The 19116-nt window shown below is 36.0% G+C and overlaps 1 protein-coding gene across 3 annotated transcripts in view; it reads left to right on the top strand.

Annotated features, from left to right (window-relative positions):
- The window catches only part of SPoCk (secretory pathway calcium atpase), a 518064-nt gene that overhangs the window by 81385 nt on the left and 417563 nt on the right, over nt 1-19116 (top strand). The window contains exons 1-2 of one of the 3 annotated variants that reach the window (XM_090398527.1): nt 5903-6011; nt 15410-15616. In XM_090398527.1, coding sequence (XP_090254653.1) covers nt 15434-15616 — 183 coding nt within the window. In that variant the 5' untranslated portion in view covers nt 5903-6011; nt 15410-15433. Of the gene's footprint in view, nt 1-5902; nt 6012-6047; nt 6330-15409; nt 15617-19116 lie in introns of those variants that run through there. The other 2 variants (XM_090398526.1, XM_090398525.1) reach the window with 2 other exon arrangements.

Raw genomic sequence — 19116 nt, 5'->3', positions numbered from 1 at the left:
TCCGACTATAGAAGCGAGAGCTGTCGTGGGCAGACTGTGAAGAAGTCAATTCTAGTTGAAGGGGAGAAAGAAATAAAGGATGTACGAATTGGTCACCAACACGGGAAATCACGTGCTGTAAAATTTTCCAACTGTTATACAAGCAAAATAGTTACCACTTTAAAAATTACAATGATCATAAAAGAGAAGTTAATTTTCCTATGTGTAATAATAAACACTCATCCCACAATACAGATTGATTACTCTATTATCGGAATAGATTCTCCTTTTGACATGCGCAGAAGTGTACTATAGCACCACTTTCAAAGTCGAAGCTCTCAACAGCATTCTTGACGGTATACAGATGTACAGCGGACTCTATAAATCTGTTTGGGTTGTATAGCATTGTAGAACAACTGTGAAAGCATACATAGCAGTGTGGCATTCTAAAATGGAGATATTTCAGTTCTTAATTCTGCATCCTACTAGAAATCTTGAGGTGGTGTAGATATAAACAAAATCCTTGATACAAATTAATAACGTGCTGCCCTGTGTTTTGCTGTAATAACTCTTATAATAGTGTGGTGGAAGTGCACCATTTCTTCTATTAAAAAAAATGCGGGTAGTAAGTAGTATGTTCCACTCTCTCCATTTCCTTTAAAGTAAAATTCCACTGAAGAGGATTACTTTGTCCTTGTCCTAGTTATGCATTCATTCCAGTTCATCCCATAGATATTCTGTTAGAATCAAGTCGGGCTTATGCGAATTTCTCCAAACTGCATGTTAGTTCTGCCATGGAGCATTATCGTATTCGCCGGTGCGAGAACCACGACAGAACTTAGAACACAGACATTTTTCCAGGCCTGATTTTAATTGCTCATACGGGCAAAGTTTTGTGTGTCTTGGACCATGGCTATTAACGACCTGCATTCGATTCATTAAAAAAAAAAAAAGTGTCTAGGCTGTAGCTCTATTTATTATGAACAAACACTTATGGGACTCTTCCTGTGGTTGTTTGTGTCTCCGACACAAAATGAGAGCTAACGTTGAATCAGCTGCTGTGTACTTCAGTCTTGTCACTGGAGCTTAATTGCTGTGCAGTAGTTAGCGTATATTTTCCCCCCACGTTTTAGTTAACTCTTTCAGTGTGTTCATCGTTTAGCACACAAGATCACAGTAGCTTCCAAGAGAACAACTCATTTTTTATAGGCGACAAAGATTACATACTATACAATCACATCCATTTTCCTCTGATCAGAGTTGCCCCTTGACATTTGGTAGATCGTCTTACTGCTTTATAAACACTTATTCAGAAAAAAACTTGACTTTTTTGGCTCTTTTGGATAAACAGTTGGTTCATCAGTATTTTATTCATTAAAGAAAAAGTAGGTGAGATTAAGCACATATTAGATTGTTCTTCCCCTCCTTTTGTATACATATAACTTTGCTCCTTGATTTATTTTTATTGGAATTTATTATTTGCAGTCTTTAAAATTTCATCTCGATTTTAAATAAACTGAGTGGTGTAAGCGAAATTGATCTGGATTCAGTTGCTGGGATTATGAATGACGTTACTCCTGTTGTGAAATCATTTATGATCTTCTTCGTCAAACTTTCAGCTAGGATCATGTAATTGGCACTGAGCTGATGAGCTGTAAGATTGATGCAAATTTTGAAGTTAACAAATGAGAACTTTCAGATTCACACAATCTGTAAACTTGCACACTGAAAGTTTATAGATGGTATCACATTATTTCCTGAATCTTTGAAGATAGTCCATGTGCGCTTTGCAAGATACCTTCACATACATGTGCAGGTGCGTGTGGTACTGATTTTCCCAAAGTATCTGAAGAAGTAAATATTTCAGTTCGATCTATATGTACTTCAGTGGCAATCGCGTATATTCAGATAGACATAATCGATAATGAAATGTTGGTAAATCTAAGTGCCGATAAGAGGATGACATCACTATGCATTTTAAAAGAATATCAAAAAAAAAAAAAAATCAGCTAACGCCTTTTTATTCCCGTATACGGGAGTAGGCGAGGCCATTTAGCCCTATCTAACTTTTGGAGACTGAGTGGGCAGTTCAATCTCCACTGGTACCCAATCAGAGACAGATGGCCCAAGGCTATCACTAATTAAGCGGTACGCAGTGAAGAGAGACGGCTCAAATGTGCCGCCATCTCGTGGTCCCTAACACAATATATTTAATGTCTGAAATAATGTGGGTTCTACGGTCGATTTTCTTGAGTTTACAGGACGAAAAACCCGAGTTTCCGGGAGGAAAAACCTGCTTGCCCGTGCCAGAGATCGACCAACTCGGGAACCGGTCGAAAAAAGGCTTAGAAAAATTTCCTCTAGTCGCCGACTAGACTCGAAACGAAGTCTTCTCTTGTGCGGCCAAGCGCGGCGGTGTGCAAACGCCACATCCGCTGAGCTACACAGGCAACTATGCATTTTAAAAGAATATCAAGATAGCCTTATTTTATTTTATTTTTTTTTAACTTTTGGAAGAGTCATAAACATAGATCGAAAAGTGCAGCAACTCTGGAACTCAAATTGAGTCATCAAATTACAGATTGCAGGCTAATATGTATTTCTGAAGTTCATGGATATCTTGAAAAAATTGTGATTATAATTTGTGTTGGGCCGGTGAACATTTCAAATATGTTCTTCCATTTTGTTTATCATTTATTTGATATTGATATTTTATTATATAGTATATATTAAGAATATGATGGGATAGAGCATCTTATTAAAATTTGTAATTCTGTAAATCCTCGATAGATTTGACATTAGCTACCCAGATAACGCAGGGTATATGCAAGCAGCTTACCAATTCCCTTAAAAAGCTGTGCTAGTGCGATGTATGTTTAAAACGTTCCTGCACATAAATTTATTTTGAAAAATATATGTAAAAGCCTATGTGCTATAGGAACATATTCCCTTTGAAATACACTGTTCCCTGCTTTTAGAAGCATCTCTGGAACTGAAGGAGTGGCTTTGTGCTTTGTTGCATTCTGTTTTATTTAGTTTATGTCTTGGAAAAAAATAAATAAATAAAAAGCCAAAAGGAGGGCAGATCTGATGAAATAGTGTGGGTTGGGTACAACTATGTTCTTTTGAGTTAGAAGCTCGCGAGGTGAAAGAAATGAACTTTGCTGCAATTCTCATTTCCAAATCTCTCTACAGAATTTGTGGCAGGAGGCATCTGAGATTCCCATCTCACAGGCTAGCGCTAGCCTTGGAACAGTAATATGCTGATCGTTGATATGACCTTATCGTGGAGACGGACTACTAAATCGTTGTTGCAAATGGCGATGTCCAGAGCGGGGTCATGTTCAGCCGAAGTTCGACCGTCTTTAAACCACTCGAATATCTTTGAGCGATTTAAGGCATTATCTACGAAAACTGTTTTAAGCGTTTGAAAGTTTCTGTTTTTGTCAAGTTTAAAGCAAAATTTGTTGCACTCATATGTCGTTCATTAATTGCTGACATCCTGGTACTCAAAAAAGGAAGAAACGTGTTCATCTATCAAGGCGCTACGGGTGACTGAGGTGACGCAATAACTTAGGGCTTGTTTCGTCATGTCTGCCTACAAAACGATACGAAAGCATGTCCAGTTTATTTTAATAATAATTGTCCCAGAACATTTTTGGACAGACCTTGTATTTCCATCCTTGAATTAAATAGTTGGCAGAATATTTCTTTCTTTATATAGCTTTTGTCACTTCTCCGATGCCTAATTGGAAACAAACACGTTTACGTTATGAAATCTCAAATTTAAAATTGTGGACACCACACAAATTTATGGACAATCACTTATGACAATCAGCAGGAGCATCCATCTTCGGAGACTCATGCGCAGGAATTTATCTTGTACTTGCAGTTCTATCTCATCCCGGAGCATGATGACTGTGTTGTGACTTCTGATAATCATGCATTTAAACGTTGAGCGAATTAATGTTTCTGAAATATTTGTTCTAAGTGTGTCTGTAGGAGAGCAAAGGAATTGTAGATTATTTCAGTGTATTTTTTAGATCAAGATACGAATAATAACTGAGAAGTTATTATTCTTAACACTACCACCGAAGTTATTATTCACATTGAGAGTACATTGGTATTTTGGCCTTGGTGTTAGACTCTTCGGGAATTCTGTAAAGAACAAACATGGAAGAACGTTGTTAGTCTACTTCAATAAATTATATTTGACAAATTATAGTGTAGGTGATGAGAGGAATCGTTATATGATTATTATTTTTATTTTTTTTTCAATTTAAGGTAAATTAGTTGATCTCATACGGAAGTAACAGGGTTTCCTTCCAGAAACTTGGAAGGAAAAAGAAAGCCTCTCTGGTCCATGGACGAACTCTCTTCAGCTGCGCTGCCATCAATATCTCACATATGGAGAAAATACTGGTCCAACAATCTCCCAACAAACGGCTTCCTGGTAGAAGATCCTTGTGCTTTGCAGCCTGTTTTTGGTCTTCCTAGGAAGATTTGGTCATCCATAAACAGGATCAGACTAGTCAGGGCAGATGCGGCTAACTGCTACATAAATGGAGGCTGTCAGATCACCCTTATTGTGATTGTTCTCCCGTGGCTCAGACGATTACTCGTATTGTGTACGACTGCCCAAGGCGCCAATTTCACGGTGGTGGCCTACAGGACATCCACACGGTGGCGGATGAGGCCTTGAATTGGCTTTCCAGTCTGAACCTTGACCTGTAGTTGGTATGGTGGCGGCAGTGATTATGGAGGAAACAGAAGATCACAGTCCCGTCTCACCACGAAGACGTTATTCTAGTAGTCACTCTCATAGTCCTCGTCATAGTATCAGTAGAACTCCTCATGTTAGAAGATGATGATACAATGTGAAATGGGCCTCCTCTAATGGATCAAGTTTCCTCACACAAGACACAACTGCTCTCTACTTAAACCTCGGATACAGCTACTTTTATGTTGTGAAGTATTGTGAGAACATGCATACTTGGTGCAGCAGGACGATAATTGTCCCTGGCTTCATTATGACAAGTTATTTTTGCTTTATATTTAAAAAAAAAAAAAAAGAGAAAAGCCTTAGAAAGCAGGTTGTGCCTTTTATGTAATGAACTTTTATATGTTAAGATTTTCATCATTTGTTTCTGGAAATTGTGATTGTATTTTTCAATTACCAGTTTCATGTAGCCATAAGAATAAATAAATAAATTACTATTGTTACGTGACGCATCTATCGCCCACCACCACCAGTATATATCGTCTTTAAATGGCGTGTGTTCTCGATTTGCCCGTATGCGGGACGAAAAACTATCTTCAATTGAAATGTGTCCATATAAAGATTAATCTCCTCACGATGAATCGAGCTCAGTTACGAGTATTTTCCAATCAAAGGGCGCAATGTACCGTCGTTCTTCCAATTGCGCTACGGACATGTTTCGTGGTATTTCTAACAGAGCAAAAAAACATCACAGCTACAGCCACTACATGTCTTCAGTATACAGGACAGTGGACTCACACTGAGTGATAAAATTCACTACCACCTTTATTTTTTAATATTATGTATTCGGATGGGATATTATCATAAATTCTGATTCGGAATGCAGCTTGACTGCTTTAACATAAAATTTCACCGTGTTCAGTTGACTCCGAAGATTATTAAGAAAATTAATAGTTTGGTGGTAGTGTTATAAACCACTGTTTTGTTTTATTTCATTGAATTTTAATAATGAAAACAGACAGAATGTCCCCCCCCCCAAAAAAAACATTGATTAAACCTATTTATGTAATTTGTGCTGGGAATTTTTAACATGCTGATTTAAAACTGCTATAGTTTGAGTTTTCCAGAAAGTGAAACCTTGACCAGGCTAAAAACAAAAGTAGAAGAGTGACATAGCTACTGCTTCCTCCAAGCGATAAGTTTGCTCGTTTGTCGATTTGTCAGTAGCGCAACACTTGAAGTGCTTTAGTTGTACTTAAATTTTCTGCGGCATCCGTGCACGTGTTTTGCTGTATTCCTTGAGTGAGGCAAGGTATGTCGGCAATTATTTTGGTAGGCGTTGTAATGATGAAGTGGCGTTTTTTAAAAGTTATTAACCAAATGTTTCGAGTTTTGTATTCAGCAAGTGTTGCTGATCGTATCAGTTTTCTTAACTGGAACTTTTACAAGAACTGTAAACGTAGAACTAACAAGTTGTCGTACACGTCACAACCTACATCGACATAGCAGAAAAAAATTCGTACAATTTCTAAAAAGGTTTCTTTAAATTATTAAATTGTAACGCTCCCTATTTTCGTCTGTCTACTTTCATTAAATGAAAGTTTCTACAGTCCAGAACCAGACACATTCAGTAAGCTTATTTCTCTAATTTAATGCACTTTTACATTCTGAACATTTGATAAACCATTTAATTTTTTTAATAACTTGATGCATGTCTTTAGTATGTAATTATTAATCAACGAAAATAAAATATATAACAAACTTAATAACTGTCTACGTAAAGCAAAATGAAATACGCTATTGACTTGAATGTATATGTGTCTTCATAGTGAGTGACCTACACTTGTTTTTTCTTCAGTCTATCGAATGATGAGTTATTGTAATGACTGTCTCTTTTGACTTACAGAGTAAAATTGTATTATTTGATAGACTGTAGATCACAAACTTCTGATTGAGAAATGAGAATTTACGCTGCTAAATGTAAAAAAAAAAAAAATAAGTAAAATTATACACTGAAACAGTTGAATTAAAATAAACATTAATGGAGATTGTTTTAACAGCTGAGTGCTCACTAGGCAATAGATTGCATTTGTTATAGGTAGGTATAGTTTTAAAATTGGTATGGTGGATGAGGCAGTATTGTTCTTGTAATAGATGATTTTGATAAACATAAGCCACTTTTCAAATTGAAATATATAATCATACTGTAAAAATCCATAATTTTAATAAATCGTTGCAGACAGTTACAGTAAAATACATAAAAGTGGCCTTGATGATTATACACACATGCACATGGTTCTCACCCACAAAAGGTTATAAATAAACCTATAGTGCATTTGTATCATGGGTTGGCTCAGGATTTTTTTTTTTTTTTGCATTTTTATCAATATATTGTAATTTTTTAAATTTGTTTTACATAGTCCAAAATATATATATATTGTAATTTTTTTTAATTTATGTTTTACATAATCCAGAAACCCATCTCTAGAGACCAAACATTGAACTTTTTCAAGCCACTTCAGGCCTCCGATAAGTGGGGTGGTGGTCTCACATCAGACAGTGATATTCATCTCTTACCTATAGACAATCACAAACATCTGTGCCCACAGTGGGATTGGAACTCATGATCTGTTGGTTGGAGAGTGAGTAATGCTAACCACTTGGCCAGCTGTTCTGAATATATTCTACAAATATATTTATTTTTATTATATGACACCTCAAAAGAGTGATTCCTCATTGCAGGAACGCACTCTGCTCTACACAGTCTGCCATCTCTGCTAGTTAATCCTCTATTTATATACACACATTGGCACTGTCCAGCATCTACACACATCTACCACCCATCAGCAGTGTTTTTTGTCTATAAGTTGCACGTGTTCTCTGGCCAATGAAAAACCAGTTTCTGGGAGTAAAAAAAAAAACAAAAAAACATTGCTATTCCTGTATGAGATCTATGAAGTCGCTTTCAGTTTAAAAAAAAGAAAAAAGCTCATAGAGATTCTTCTCATGACAAGGATTAAATTCAGGCCTTTTCCACTCAAAGGGCACAGTATTCAATTGTGCTGTTGAGGCACTTATTGTTAATATTAACGATCAGTCTTGGGACTCTGATTTTTAAACTGGTCAACCAGCACTCTGTAATAGTAGTACTCTAACCAGCACTCTAATATATATTGTTGAGTTTTCCCACTTAGTTATGAATTAAAGATGACAAGAAATTATACATTGTTTAATCCTTTATCTAAGTGTAATCATGCAATGTTTGGCATATGAAATATCTTCACGACTAGGCTACTTGTATGTAGAGGCCAATTACTTCACATTACTTGCCTTAGCATTCATTCCATATTGCAAAGCATGCATTCCTTCAGGTGTGTATAATGCTACGCTGGGAAGGGCTCCTGCCCTGACTGGTTTCAACCTTTATTGAAGTCTCATCAGTGGCAGCCAGTTCTAGAAGAAATACTAAGGTTGAAGTAATGCAGAAGTCATATATTTCCCATATGTAAGTAGCAAAGAGATGTAAACTTTTTTTTATTAAAATACTTTGTGTATTTATATTTTTTTTACTACTTATATATGGCTAATGGGACAATGGATTTTTTTGTGTTCTGGATGTTTTTTTTTTTTTGGGGGGGGGGGAATTGAAGGATGGGTGGAGAACTCTGTTAATTTTATTAAGAGAAATCCATTGGCTATAAAAGCATCCCAAATGTGTATGACTGATTTCAGTGGAGAGGCTACTGTGGTCCAAGCAGATGGTTCTCTCTGTAAACTAAAAGAATAAAGATCCATTGGTTAGCTGGATGACCTAAGTGTCAAGGAAGGACAGATCCTTCTTTAGCCAGTGGCTTCACCTTCACAAAATCAACAGAGCTGTCCCCATCCTCCAAACCAAAATTCTCTCTTTCCCCCCCACCACCACAATTCAGAACAACAAAAAAATCCATTGCTAACCCTTACATCCAGTGCACCTCAGAAAAAGCCTCATATTTTTAAAAGACATAACATAATGACCAACACATCAAGCCACACCAAAAATTAGCTATCTTTATCTTTTCATAAGAGATCCCCTCCATCAGGTAGATCAAGGCTGTCCAAAGCACTGCCTGCAGGCTGGATTTGGCCTGCAGTGTGATTTTGTGTGGCCTGCCTGTGGGTTTTGATTTTCATGAGCGAAAAAATAAAATAAAAATTTGAATCGAATGCGTATTAGATATTTTAATTCTATCACTAATCAATAATCTCGACGTTGGTAATTTTATTTGGTGTTTTTACATCATTATATACCCACGCGTTTTTCAAATATTAGACTTGTCAAAAAAGCGTTCTTACACTGCTTTGTTCCAATGCACATAGTGTTGTTTGTTTGTTCGGCTATCGAGGTTGTGTCGCTGCTGCTCATCAAATTACTAGATATGCATTGTCATGTGGCCCTCGGATTACCTAAGGTTGGACAGCCCTGATCTAGATCATTCTGGTGAAGATAGTATTCCTTTCTCCTGCAAACTTATGCACTTTGGACAAACAGGAAGAACAGCCAATATCCATTTAGAAGAACATGGAAACTGTGTCTATCATCTACACTGTTGAAGTGGCTTACCATACCATGGAAAACATCACTGGTTCCCTTTTATATAAAATTTTATACACTTCTAGAATGGTACCACCTCCAAGCTCTACTAATTGTGGCCCATCTCACCAGTCTACCTCAATATGCAGGTGTGTGTGTGGAGATTGGGCTTGTTGTTCTAGACTTTTTTTCCCTCTATACTGTATTAAAAATGTGATATTTGAATAAAACAAATTAAGCTGCATTCAGTTTTTATTGTATTCTCTGTAGTAATTAAAATAAATTGGCTGCAGTGGCAGCCAAATTCAAAAATTAACCCATTTCTGTGTTTGAAAACCATTTGAGCAGTCTTTTGGCAGAGATTAACTGGCTTAAATTTAGCAAGAAATAGCCATTTAATTAGACAAAGAACATCTTACCAATTGATTTGTACATAGCTACTGTGGAACATGCTAGAAATCTCACATATGCAGCAGAATTTTTATATTAATTAGGTTTTACTAGAAATTCATTAGTTTTTTTATCTTGAAGTTATTCATACTGGTGAAACTACATCTCTATTAGCTAAGCTCAGTAGCCTGTCATGGCCAGTTAACTTGGTTTCATATAAACCTGATTAATAACTCTGTAGGGTAGTTAATTCTCTCTGTATATTTTTCTGTTGCTATCAGTTGCATGTATTCTGTGACCATTTGTCTTGGAGGATGAAAATTGAAGTTTCAGCTTTAGCTGAATAGTCCATATAACAGGGATTTTCTAACTTTTTAAAGACATCTCCTCCTCCTTTTTTTTTTTTTTTTTTTTTTTTTTTTTTTTTTTTTTTTTTTGTGAAAAAGAAAATTCTTTCATCCTCTTGCACTTTCTTAAAACAATATTGACCTGTAGTTTCTTAACATGGTGTTGTATTTTACTCTAATTAAACTAAGACGTTCTTATAGTTTTCTGATTGGACACCTAATTCAAAACCAAACTAAAAGTAAAATACTTGTGTTGATGTTACATTTATTGCTAATAATTAACTAAATTTATTTAACTAATTAGATTAATAAGCCAATATTTTGTCTTGGTCACTAAGGAATCTTCAGGGCACAAAGAAATACACTGTTTAGAGAGAAATCAATGATCACCATAGTGTGAGGAACAAACAGCCATGGCACCCACCTTAATAAGATGTGCAACTTCCTTTCGCTGTGATGACTGCAGCATACTATGGGGCATACTTTCCACACGTGTATGATAGCAATCAGTGGAGATTTTGGACCATTCTTTCTGTAGGCATGTAATTGAGGTCCTGGACTGCTGTGGGGTAAATGTCCCTTGATCTTGCCTGACACTCCAGTTCATCCCACAGATATTGAATGGGCTGAGATCAGGGCTCTGTGGAGGCCAGAGACCACGCAGTTACAGCAGCAGCAGCAGCCTTTTGACTTTTATGCTGGAAGAGACACTGATCAGTTCTTTAGAAATGCCGCAAAGTAGGAAACATTGCATGTTCAGATACCTCTTGGAGTTCAATTCATGGCACCACAAACAGAGATCTGAGGCCAAACCAGGAAAAACAGGACCATACCATTGCACTGCCACCTCCGAATTTCGGTCTCCTCGGTTCTGAATGTTTTTGTGCAGATTGGTGTTTCAGTCAATGCTTGGAATTCTGCATTCTCAATGTAATGGCTGACAAATGGCAGTTTTTACATATTATCATTTCTAGCACCCTATGGTCACATTCAGTAAGTGTGGTGGGTCATCCACTCTGGGTAGCACTTGTAGTTGACTCCCTGCGCTTCCATCTCGGTATGGTATCACTGATTGTTGACCTGGGATGGCTCAATTTGTCAGCAGTTTTCAAACTTCCTCAGTACTCTTCTCACAGCTATTTCACCCAAACACAGTTGCACTGCCTTGGGAGCACCATATTCCTCCAATTTATACTGGCTACAAACATGTGACTCGTTACTTGGCAGATTGATGCACCTTGTTCATGGGGGTGTTTGTTGATAATCTTTCCAAGCAGTGTACATTTAGCACATGCAGGCAGGCACACTCACTAGTAGGAAGGCAAACATAGACTCATTGTAAAAGTCAGGTTCATATAGTCTTAACTGGCTCCCTTTATTGCTGCAGTGATGGACACTTGCTGAAGGTCTCAAAATTATGGTCTCCCAGATTTTTGGCAATGTGATGCAACTGAATTTGTTTAAGTTTGGGGAATGTTGTAGTGCTCTGGCAGATTCTAGAAATAGTCTCTCAGATTTCTCCAGAACCTCTGGAGGGAGGTTCCCCCATTCAATCTGGTGATCAGTGTCCATGGCATGGTCTGTCACTGTAGTGTATATGGACACATTTTCCGTGTTGTTCCAAATGGATATTGGCATTTCTTCCCAAAGTACTTATATACTTTGTCCAAAGTGTTTAAACTTGCAGATACTTTGATGACTAATGTGAAATATTGGCTTATTAATCTAATTAGCAACATAAATTTAGTTAGCTTTTAGACATCTGTTTTTTCCACTAAATATCAGCATGAGTGATAATCAACATCCATGAGTGATAATCCAAGCATCCATAGAGGATTAAAAGTAAAATAGCAGATATTTATTTTTAAGAATTATAACTTATTTTTCATCAGAAAAATAAAAGTTAGTATGCTAATAACCATAAAAGTATTGAATGAGATGGGTAGGCATATTTTCATCATATATTTTTTCAGAACATGGAGTTGATGATACTGTCACTCATAATTCCTTTTCAGTGACTAACTGAAATCAAAATTTGATCTTCCACCCCCACCCCCCCTCCTCATTTAAAACTCAATTTGGGATGATGGTGGTGTGTGTAGATGGAGATTAGGCAGTATAGACAGTGGGCTTTTCAAGTAGAGTATCCTTTCATGATTTACTAATAACAATAGAGCAAATTATTAGGAATATCATTTTGAGTATATTTTTTAAAGGGCAAGTTATTTTTTCCTTAAACATTTATATTGTGTGATTTAATAATTATTATAAATATCAGTGCTAAAGATGCAGTCTCCATTGAGGGAAGATAAATATTTTAATGCAAATGAATATAGTTTTTGTATCTTGGATGAGATTTGAACCTGGTCTTTCCAGCCAAAGGCATCATTATTATACTTTGAGTCAAGACTGGTGAAACTTGATCCAGTGACTTAGATCAAATGAGTGGGACAAATGGGGGATGAGATTAGAGATCTGGGGATGATAGTTGACAGTGGACTGAAGGATAGAGGATACCTTGCAAGTATTGCAAAGACTGCTCATCATATTGCTGCTATGATAAGTATGTGTTTTCAAGTGTGTATAATAAGCTGGTTATGCTATTGTATAATGCATTGGTCAGACCACACATGAACTTTTGTGCTCAGATTTGGTCATTATGCTGTGGATACACTTAGAAGGGTTTAGAGTTGAGGCAACCAAGGCAATATTGAGACTCTGGACTGTTGGTTATAAAGAGAGGCTAAAGGCATGTAAATTGTAGAGCTTCATGGATTGACAGAAAAGAGGTAGTATGATAGAGATGGTTAAGTTAGTGAATAAATTTTATTAGATTATGAAGAGGATTATAACGAGTAGAAGGTGATAGGGGAAAATCAAATGGCCATCCCTGGAAGTTGTATAAAGATGTGAAGAAGAGCGTGAGGTGCAGTTTTTTTATATTGAGAATTATTATTACGTGACACCTCCAGGGAGTCCAAAGACTCATCGAGAGAGGTCACCTACTTTACAACTCTCTGTCTCCACCACTCAATCCACCAACGCAATCTGCCGCCCACCACTACTAGTATTTTCACAGACAATCACAAACATCCATGCTCACAGTGGGATTCGAACTCGCAGCCTTTTGGGTGGAGAGTGGATATGCTAACCAATCGGTCAACCAGGCCGGCTAATTATGGATGAGTAGAATATGTTACCAGGATGTGCTGTGAATGCTTGGGCATGTGAATGTGAATGGCAGAAAAGAAGTAATATGATAGAGATGGTTAAGTTAGTGAAGAGATTTTATTAGATTAAGAAGAGGATTATAACAAGAGTGGAAGGTGATAGGGGAAGATTAAATGGCCATCCCTGGAAGTTGTATTAAGATGTGAAGAAGAGTGTGAGGTGCAGTTTTTTTATATTGAGAATTATAATTATAAATGAGTAGAATCCATTACCAGAATGTGTTATGAATGCTGGACATGTTAAGAAGTTTAAGGTTCAATATGATAAATATATTATTGGTTGTGTGGACCTCTCACAATGAGTCTGCCTGACTCATTGTGATTGATGTGATAAGAATAATTGTATAAGCCTTTCTTGGGAAGGATTTACAAGTTGTATAATTCAGGTGCTTTTCAAGCCACTAAACTGTCCGTAGACAGTTTGGTGGTCTTGTATCCGATGATTCATTTACCACCTAAATGCATTCACATATATCCATATCAGTCATGAATGTATTGTGAATAAATGACCATCATGGACTGAAATGAAAACCAGTCAGGAAATCAGAGAAGAATTACACAACCATATTTCAGTAATAACAAGAATCAGAGAAAAACAGTTACAGTGGTATGGACTTATGTACAGAATCCTACTAAAAGGTTTCCTGAATTCTTCAAAACAAAAGAGAAGAAAATAGAAGGAACAATACTATGTCTAGGAGGACCTAGAAGGAAATGGGTAGAAAAGAACAAAAGTGGTGTGAACTCTTACAAAAATTTAAATAATTTGGTTGCTGATAAATTGGGTTGGAAAGCTGCTTGTTGTTCATGGTAGCCTCAGCATGCCTTAGGCAGATGTGAATGATGATAGTGATGAATATACTGTGAAGAAAATTATCATCAATTATTTCACCCATAAAAGGCTGCAAGTTCCTCAATGTACTGCTATTTACTGATTAGTTTCAGTACAACTAATTTTTTTTAATATTTCTTTGTAATTGATAAAAATTTGCTAATTTCCAATGCATTTTAATATTTTCTTAAAACCACTGCTGAAATTAAAGCATATATCATGTTATCAACCATCTGAAATTACCTTTTTTTTTGTGCTGTATATCTACTGCATTAAAGTATTATTATGACCAGCAGTCTTTTGTGTTCATAGTGCAATAAGAGTAGCAACAGAATATTGCACTTTTTGATTTGGGAAAAGACAACCCAATTTTGATTCTCATTGTGATAAGAGCAATCTTTATATGGACTTTTTCAAGTGAAGGCGAGTTAACCAATCTAACATAGGTGTAACAGGGATTTTACTCTTGGAAACTCTGATTTTTCATTCCATAAAAGGCAAATTCTGGAGTGCTATTTATGAGTGGCAGATGGTATTGTGTGTGTGGATAGAGGATTTGCCCGAGATTTGAACCCAGGTCTTTCCATTCAACTGCATCATTGTTATAGACAATGATGCAGCTGAATCTTTGTTATAGACAGTGGGTTGTGTCGAGTAGAGTATCCTTCCTCGATTAATAATAAAGTAGCACAGAAAGTTAGAAATGTCATTTTGAGTAAATGATTGCACTTTTTAAGAAATTATTTTATCCTTAAAAAATTTATATTGTCTGATTTAATGATTATTATAAATGTTAGTGATAAAGATGCAGTCTCCATTGACGGAAGATAAGAAGCATTTTAATGCAAATGAATGTGGTTTTTGGCTATTCAAGTTGCTATCTGATTTATAGTGAGTGATACATATCTGATTAAATATTTCTATAGATTATTTTTAAAATTCTAATATACACTTTTCAAATGTTTTTTTTAATGCTTATCCAACTGCTTTAGTAAAATTGATCAGTAAGTTAGGAAACTCCATTTTGAAAAGATCAGAACTAGTGTTAGTATTCATTTAAATGTTAAAAAATTAAAGTATCAGCAGAAGGTGCTGTGAATATTTATGTTTAAAATTGTATACTTCAGTTAAAAATCAAATTTAGGCTATTAAGTAAATGTTGTAATATTGTAGGTGCCAGTTATAGGAATCGTAACTAAAAATCAGGAATTCTAATAATTATGCTTAACTGTATCAGTAAGTTTTTGTAAATAATTTGTAAGGTTTAATTTAAGTTCTCTCATTAATGAGCATCCACTTTCAATATAAGTAAGAGGTTTTTATAATATTTTGAAACAGAAAGCAGCAGATGTTGATGGTGAAATGCAAAGTTTACATACAGAGGAAGCATGTCGGCAACCTTTTGAGTCAGTGGCTGAAAGACTTAAGACAGATCTTCACCATGGAATCTCTTGGCAGGAGGCAGATAGGAGGATAGCAGTACATGGATATAATGAATTTGAAGTAAAGGAACAAGAACCATTATGGAAGAAATACATAGAACAAGTATGATTTTTAAATAAATATAATAAAAAATGAATATTAATAATATTGGTTCAGAGTATAAATAACACTAAGAGAAGTAAACATATAATTACTTTGTTGAACATACTAATGCTTTGCTGGGTTTCTACCCAGATTCTTCAGAGCACAAATCGTAACTGTGATAAGCACAGAGCACTCATCTAAATCATTGTTTCTACAATGATTTAGTTGAGTGCTCTGTGCTTGTTACAGTTATAATTTGTGCTCTGAAGTTGCTGGGTAGAGAACCATCGAAATGTTATTAAGTTCAGTAAATTATTATTTTTTTTCTTCTTTTGGTGCTATTAAAACTGTTAACTGCTATTATGAATAACCCCAAACACCTAAGCCTTTTTGTACATATAAAAAGTAAACATTTAATATACAAGTGTTTGATATAACAAACTAGGGATTTCTGACTATTTGTGTAGAAAACTAAAATTAGTAAATAAATAAATAATAAGTAAAGGGGATAAAAATCCCTTATTGTTTTTCAGCCAGTATGCAAAACTCCAAGGAGTTTCGCATACTGACTGAAAAACAATAAGGGATTTTTATCCCCTTTACTTATCAACCTTGCCAGAAAAAATAGCCGTTTGGCTTTTCATCAAATAAATAATAACTTTATCACACATCTTATGGTTTATTGTAATGAAGATAGTAGTAGGAATGGGTTAGATGTTTAGTTCACTACTAATACTATCTTTATTCCATTAAATCATAAAATGCAGGAGACTGCAGTAGCAAATTATGGACCACTCAATATATTTCAGGAGTGATGGTAAAGGTATTGGAAAAGTTTATCAAAGAAAGGATTCAGGAATGGATAGATAAGAATATGAAAAATTTGTGGGAGGAGTGGGTAAGATGGCTTTACGAAGAGGATTTCTGAGGACTCATGCCTGAGTTCACTTTTTATAGTAGTGATGCTGAGTTGGTTAAAAAAGGGAATGACTTGTGCAAAGTCATTCCAGATCAATACACTTGATCAGTGTATTGATCTGGTATTCAATCTCTGGATTGAATACCAGACACATAGAATTGCTGAAACGAAACTATGAAGACAATATATGTGGGATTTTACTCATAGAATTATTATAATAAGAAAACCTGATATTATATATGTGTACTAATTAGCAACTTCATCAGATGATAAATGTTCTAGAGAATATATATAAAAAAAATCTGAATGCATCTAACTTGATATACTAATGTCAAATGATGTACATTAGTCATGTACATCATTTGACATGTGAAGCATGAAACATTAATGATGGTTATTGTTTGTAGATGTGATGGTTACGGTGGCTTGCAATTGTATCGCCTCTGAGGAGTTCGTAAATGTCCTTTCTAAAAGATTGTCTTCTAGATAAGGCATCAAGCAGAAGACCAGTCCATTTCCTGGTGTTATAAGAAAATGTGTGGGGCTCCTTTTTTCTTTACTTTTATACTCTATCTCTGTGCTGTTCTTTTTTATAGAACTGAAAACTTTTTCCAGTCTGTCTAAGATAAGTTTTGCCACAGTATGTGGGATCATTTGTATACCATAAGATGTTTTTCAGGAATGCTGTCTTTTGGCGATCATGGGAAATTTTATAGGATATGGACAGATATAAAAGCAGTTCTAATGTTGGCTTGTCTTGGAAAATGCATTAAATATCTTGGAATTATTTCTGTGTAACTATTTATAATAAACAATGAAACATATGAAGAGGTATGATAGATTGTGGGGATAAATTGGGTCTCCCACAGTGAGTCTTTGGGTGGATAAATTGGATCTATTGCAGTGAGTCTTTGGACTTCATGGAGGTGCTTGTACAACAATAATAATAATATAGAAGTTTTGTTTCTTACTGTAATGAATCTATAATAAAACCCTGCAAATATAGTTTTAGACATTTGGGAAGATTTGAAGAAAAAAGTAAAGCTAATAATAAGTATATACTTGGATTTCTATTTGTACATGGACTAGTCATTACCACCATTATATTCTAACATAAAGAATTTACATTAAATTCAGAAAAAGAGAGAGACTCGCATGAATAAAACAGTCTTATCGATGATCAATAAGATGACTGCAAGTGATATCTCTAGGGACAAGTTCAGGATACAAGAACATGCAGGGGATTTGAAATAAATTTAGTTTAATTCAGTAATAACACATTAAAAAGATGTTGAACGTTTTTTTTTTTTCACTTGTTAATACTATAAATTAAAGATGCCAAGAAATTATTTTTTGACATGGTATAATTTCTTGGCATCTTTAGTTATAGTATAACCAAGTGAAAAAACTTTCAACATTTAATCTCTAATCCAGAGTATTTTAGTAATAAAGTGTGACACCTTTCGGTTACTTGTATATGGAAATATTTTTGCTGGTGATATTGCTAGTTCATGGTGGTGAAATGGATGGATTAATGATAACAAAATTTCATGGAGGTGAGGTAAAGTAAAGATAAAGATTGAGACAGGTGATCACAGAGTATAGTGATTCTGAAGATTGTACAGCAAACTACAGACTAGGCTTAATCATCATGAACAGTTCGTACGATGAACTAGATTTTAAGCAGCTGCTTGCAATTTTCTGACATGTAGGAAACCTGCTACATACAAAATGGCCGGGCAAAGTAGAGATCCATCAGATCGCGGAAGTCGAATCTGAGGACTCTCAACCTTCAGAACCTTTCCCCAGCACTTCTCAAGATGACACAAGACAACAACCCAGCCACAGATACCCAGACCCTGGAAGAACTGGACGACTACCAAACGGTGATCAGAAAAAAGCGACGAAAAGAGACACCACCCGAAGAACCGGAACACCAGCCAATGGGCCCAGCAGCACAAATCAAAGAACGAGTCCCGCCGGTAATCTTAAGAGACAAAAAAACAATGGTTGACAATCTCGGAGGCCATGAGAAACTCCGAGATTAAATTTAAAACAGCCAAAAACTCCGACATAGGGTCCGTATCCACCCTGAAGGAACATCAGACTACCTTCAGCTAACAAAGTTAATGGACGAGCTAAAGACCCCATACCACACTTTCGAAAGAAAAGCGAAAAAAACCTAATAATTGTCATCGGAGGACTGGTAGAAGAAATCACGTCCAAAGAAATAGCCATCAACCTTAGATTTCAAGGACTGGAGCCCATAAAAGTATCAAGAATGTACTGGGCAGACAAACGTCCCATGCCGCTGGTTCTTGTGGAAATTAGTAAGGAGCAAAGAGAGATTTATGATCTCAAAACAGTTTGCAACCTCAGGATTAAAACAGAACCACTCAGAAAGAAAGCAACAGCAGGACAATGGCATCGCTGCCGGAGATATGGGCATGCATAGAAACTGTGCAGAGTACAAATGTGTGAAGTGCGGGGACAGTCACCCTACTCACACATGCTCCAAACCACGCACAACTCCAGCCACATGTGCAAACTGCGGCGGCCCACACCCATCCAACTATAGAGGCTGCACTCCCCACCCAGA

The sequence above is a fragment of the Typopeltis vanoorti genome, chromosome 9 (assembly GCF_054136105.1).
Source record: "Typopeltis vanoorti isolate ZY-2024b chromosome 9, IOZ_Tvanoo_1.0, whole genome shotgun sequence".
In the NCBI taxonomy this organism is placed as follows: Eukaryota; Metazoa; Arthropoda; class Arachnida; order Uropygi; family Thelyphonidae; genus Typopeltis; species Typopeltis vanoorti.
The sequence above is the reverse complement of the archived record's forward strand: the minus strand, read 5'-3'. Positions and strand labels throughout refer to the sequence as shown.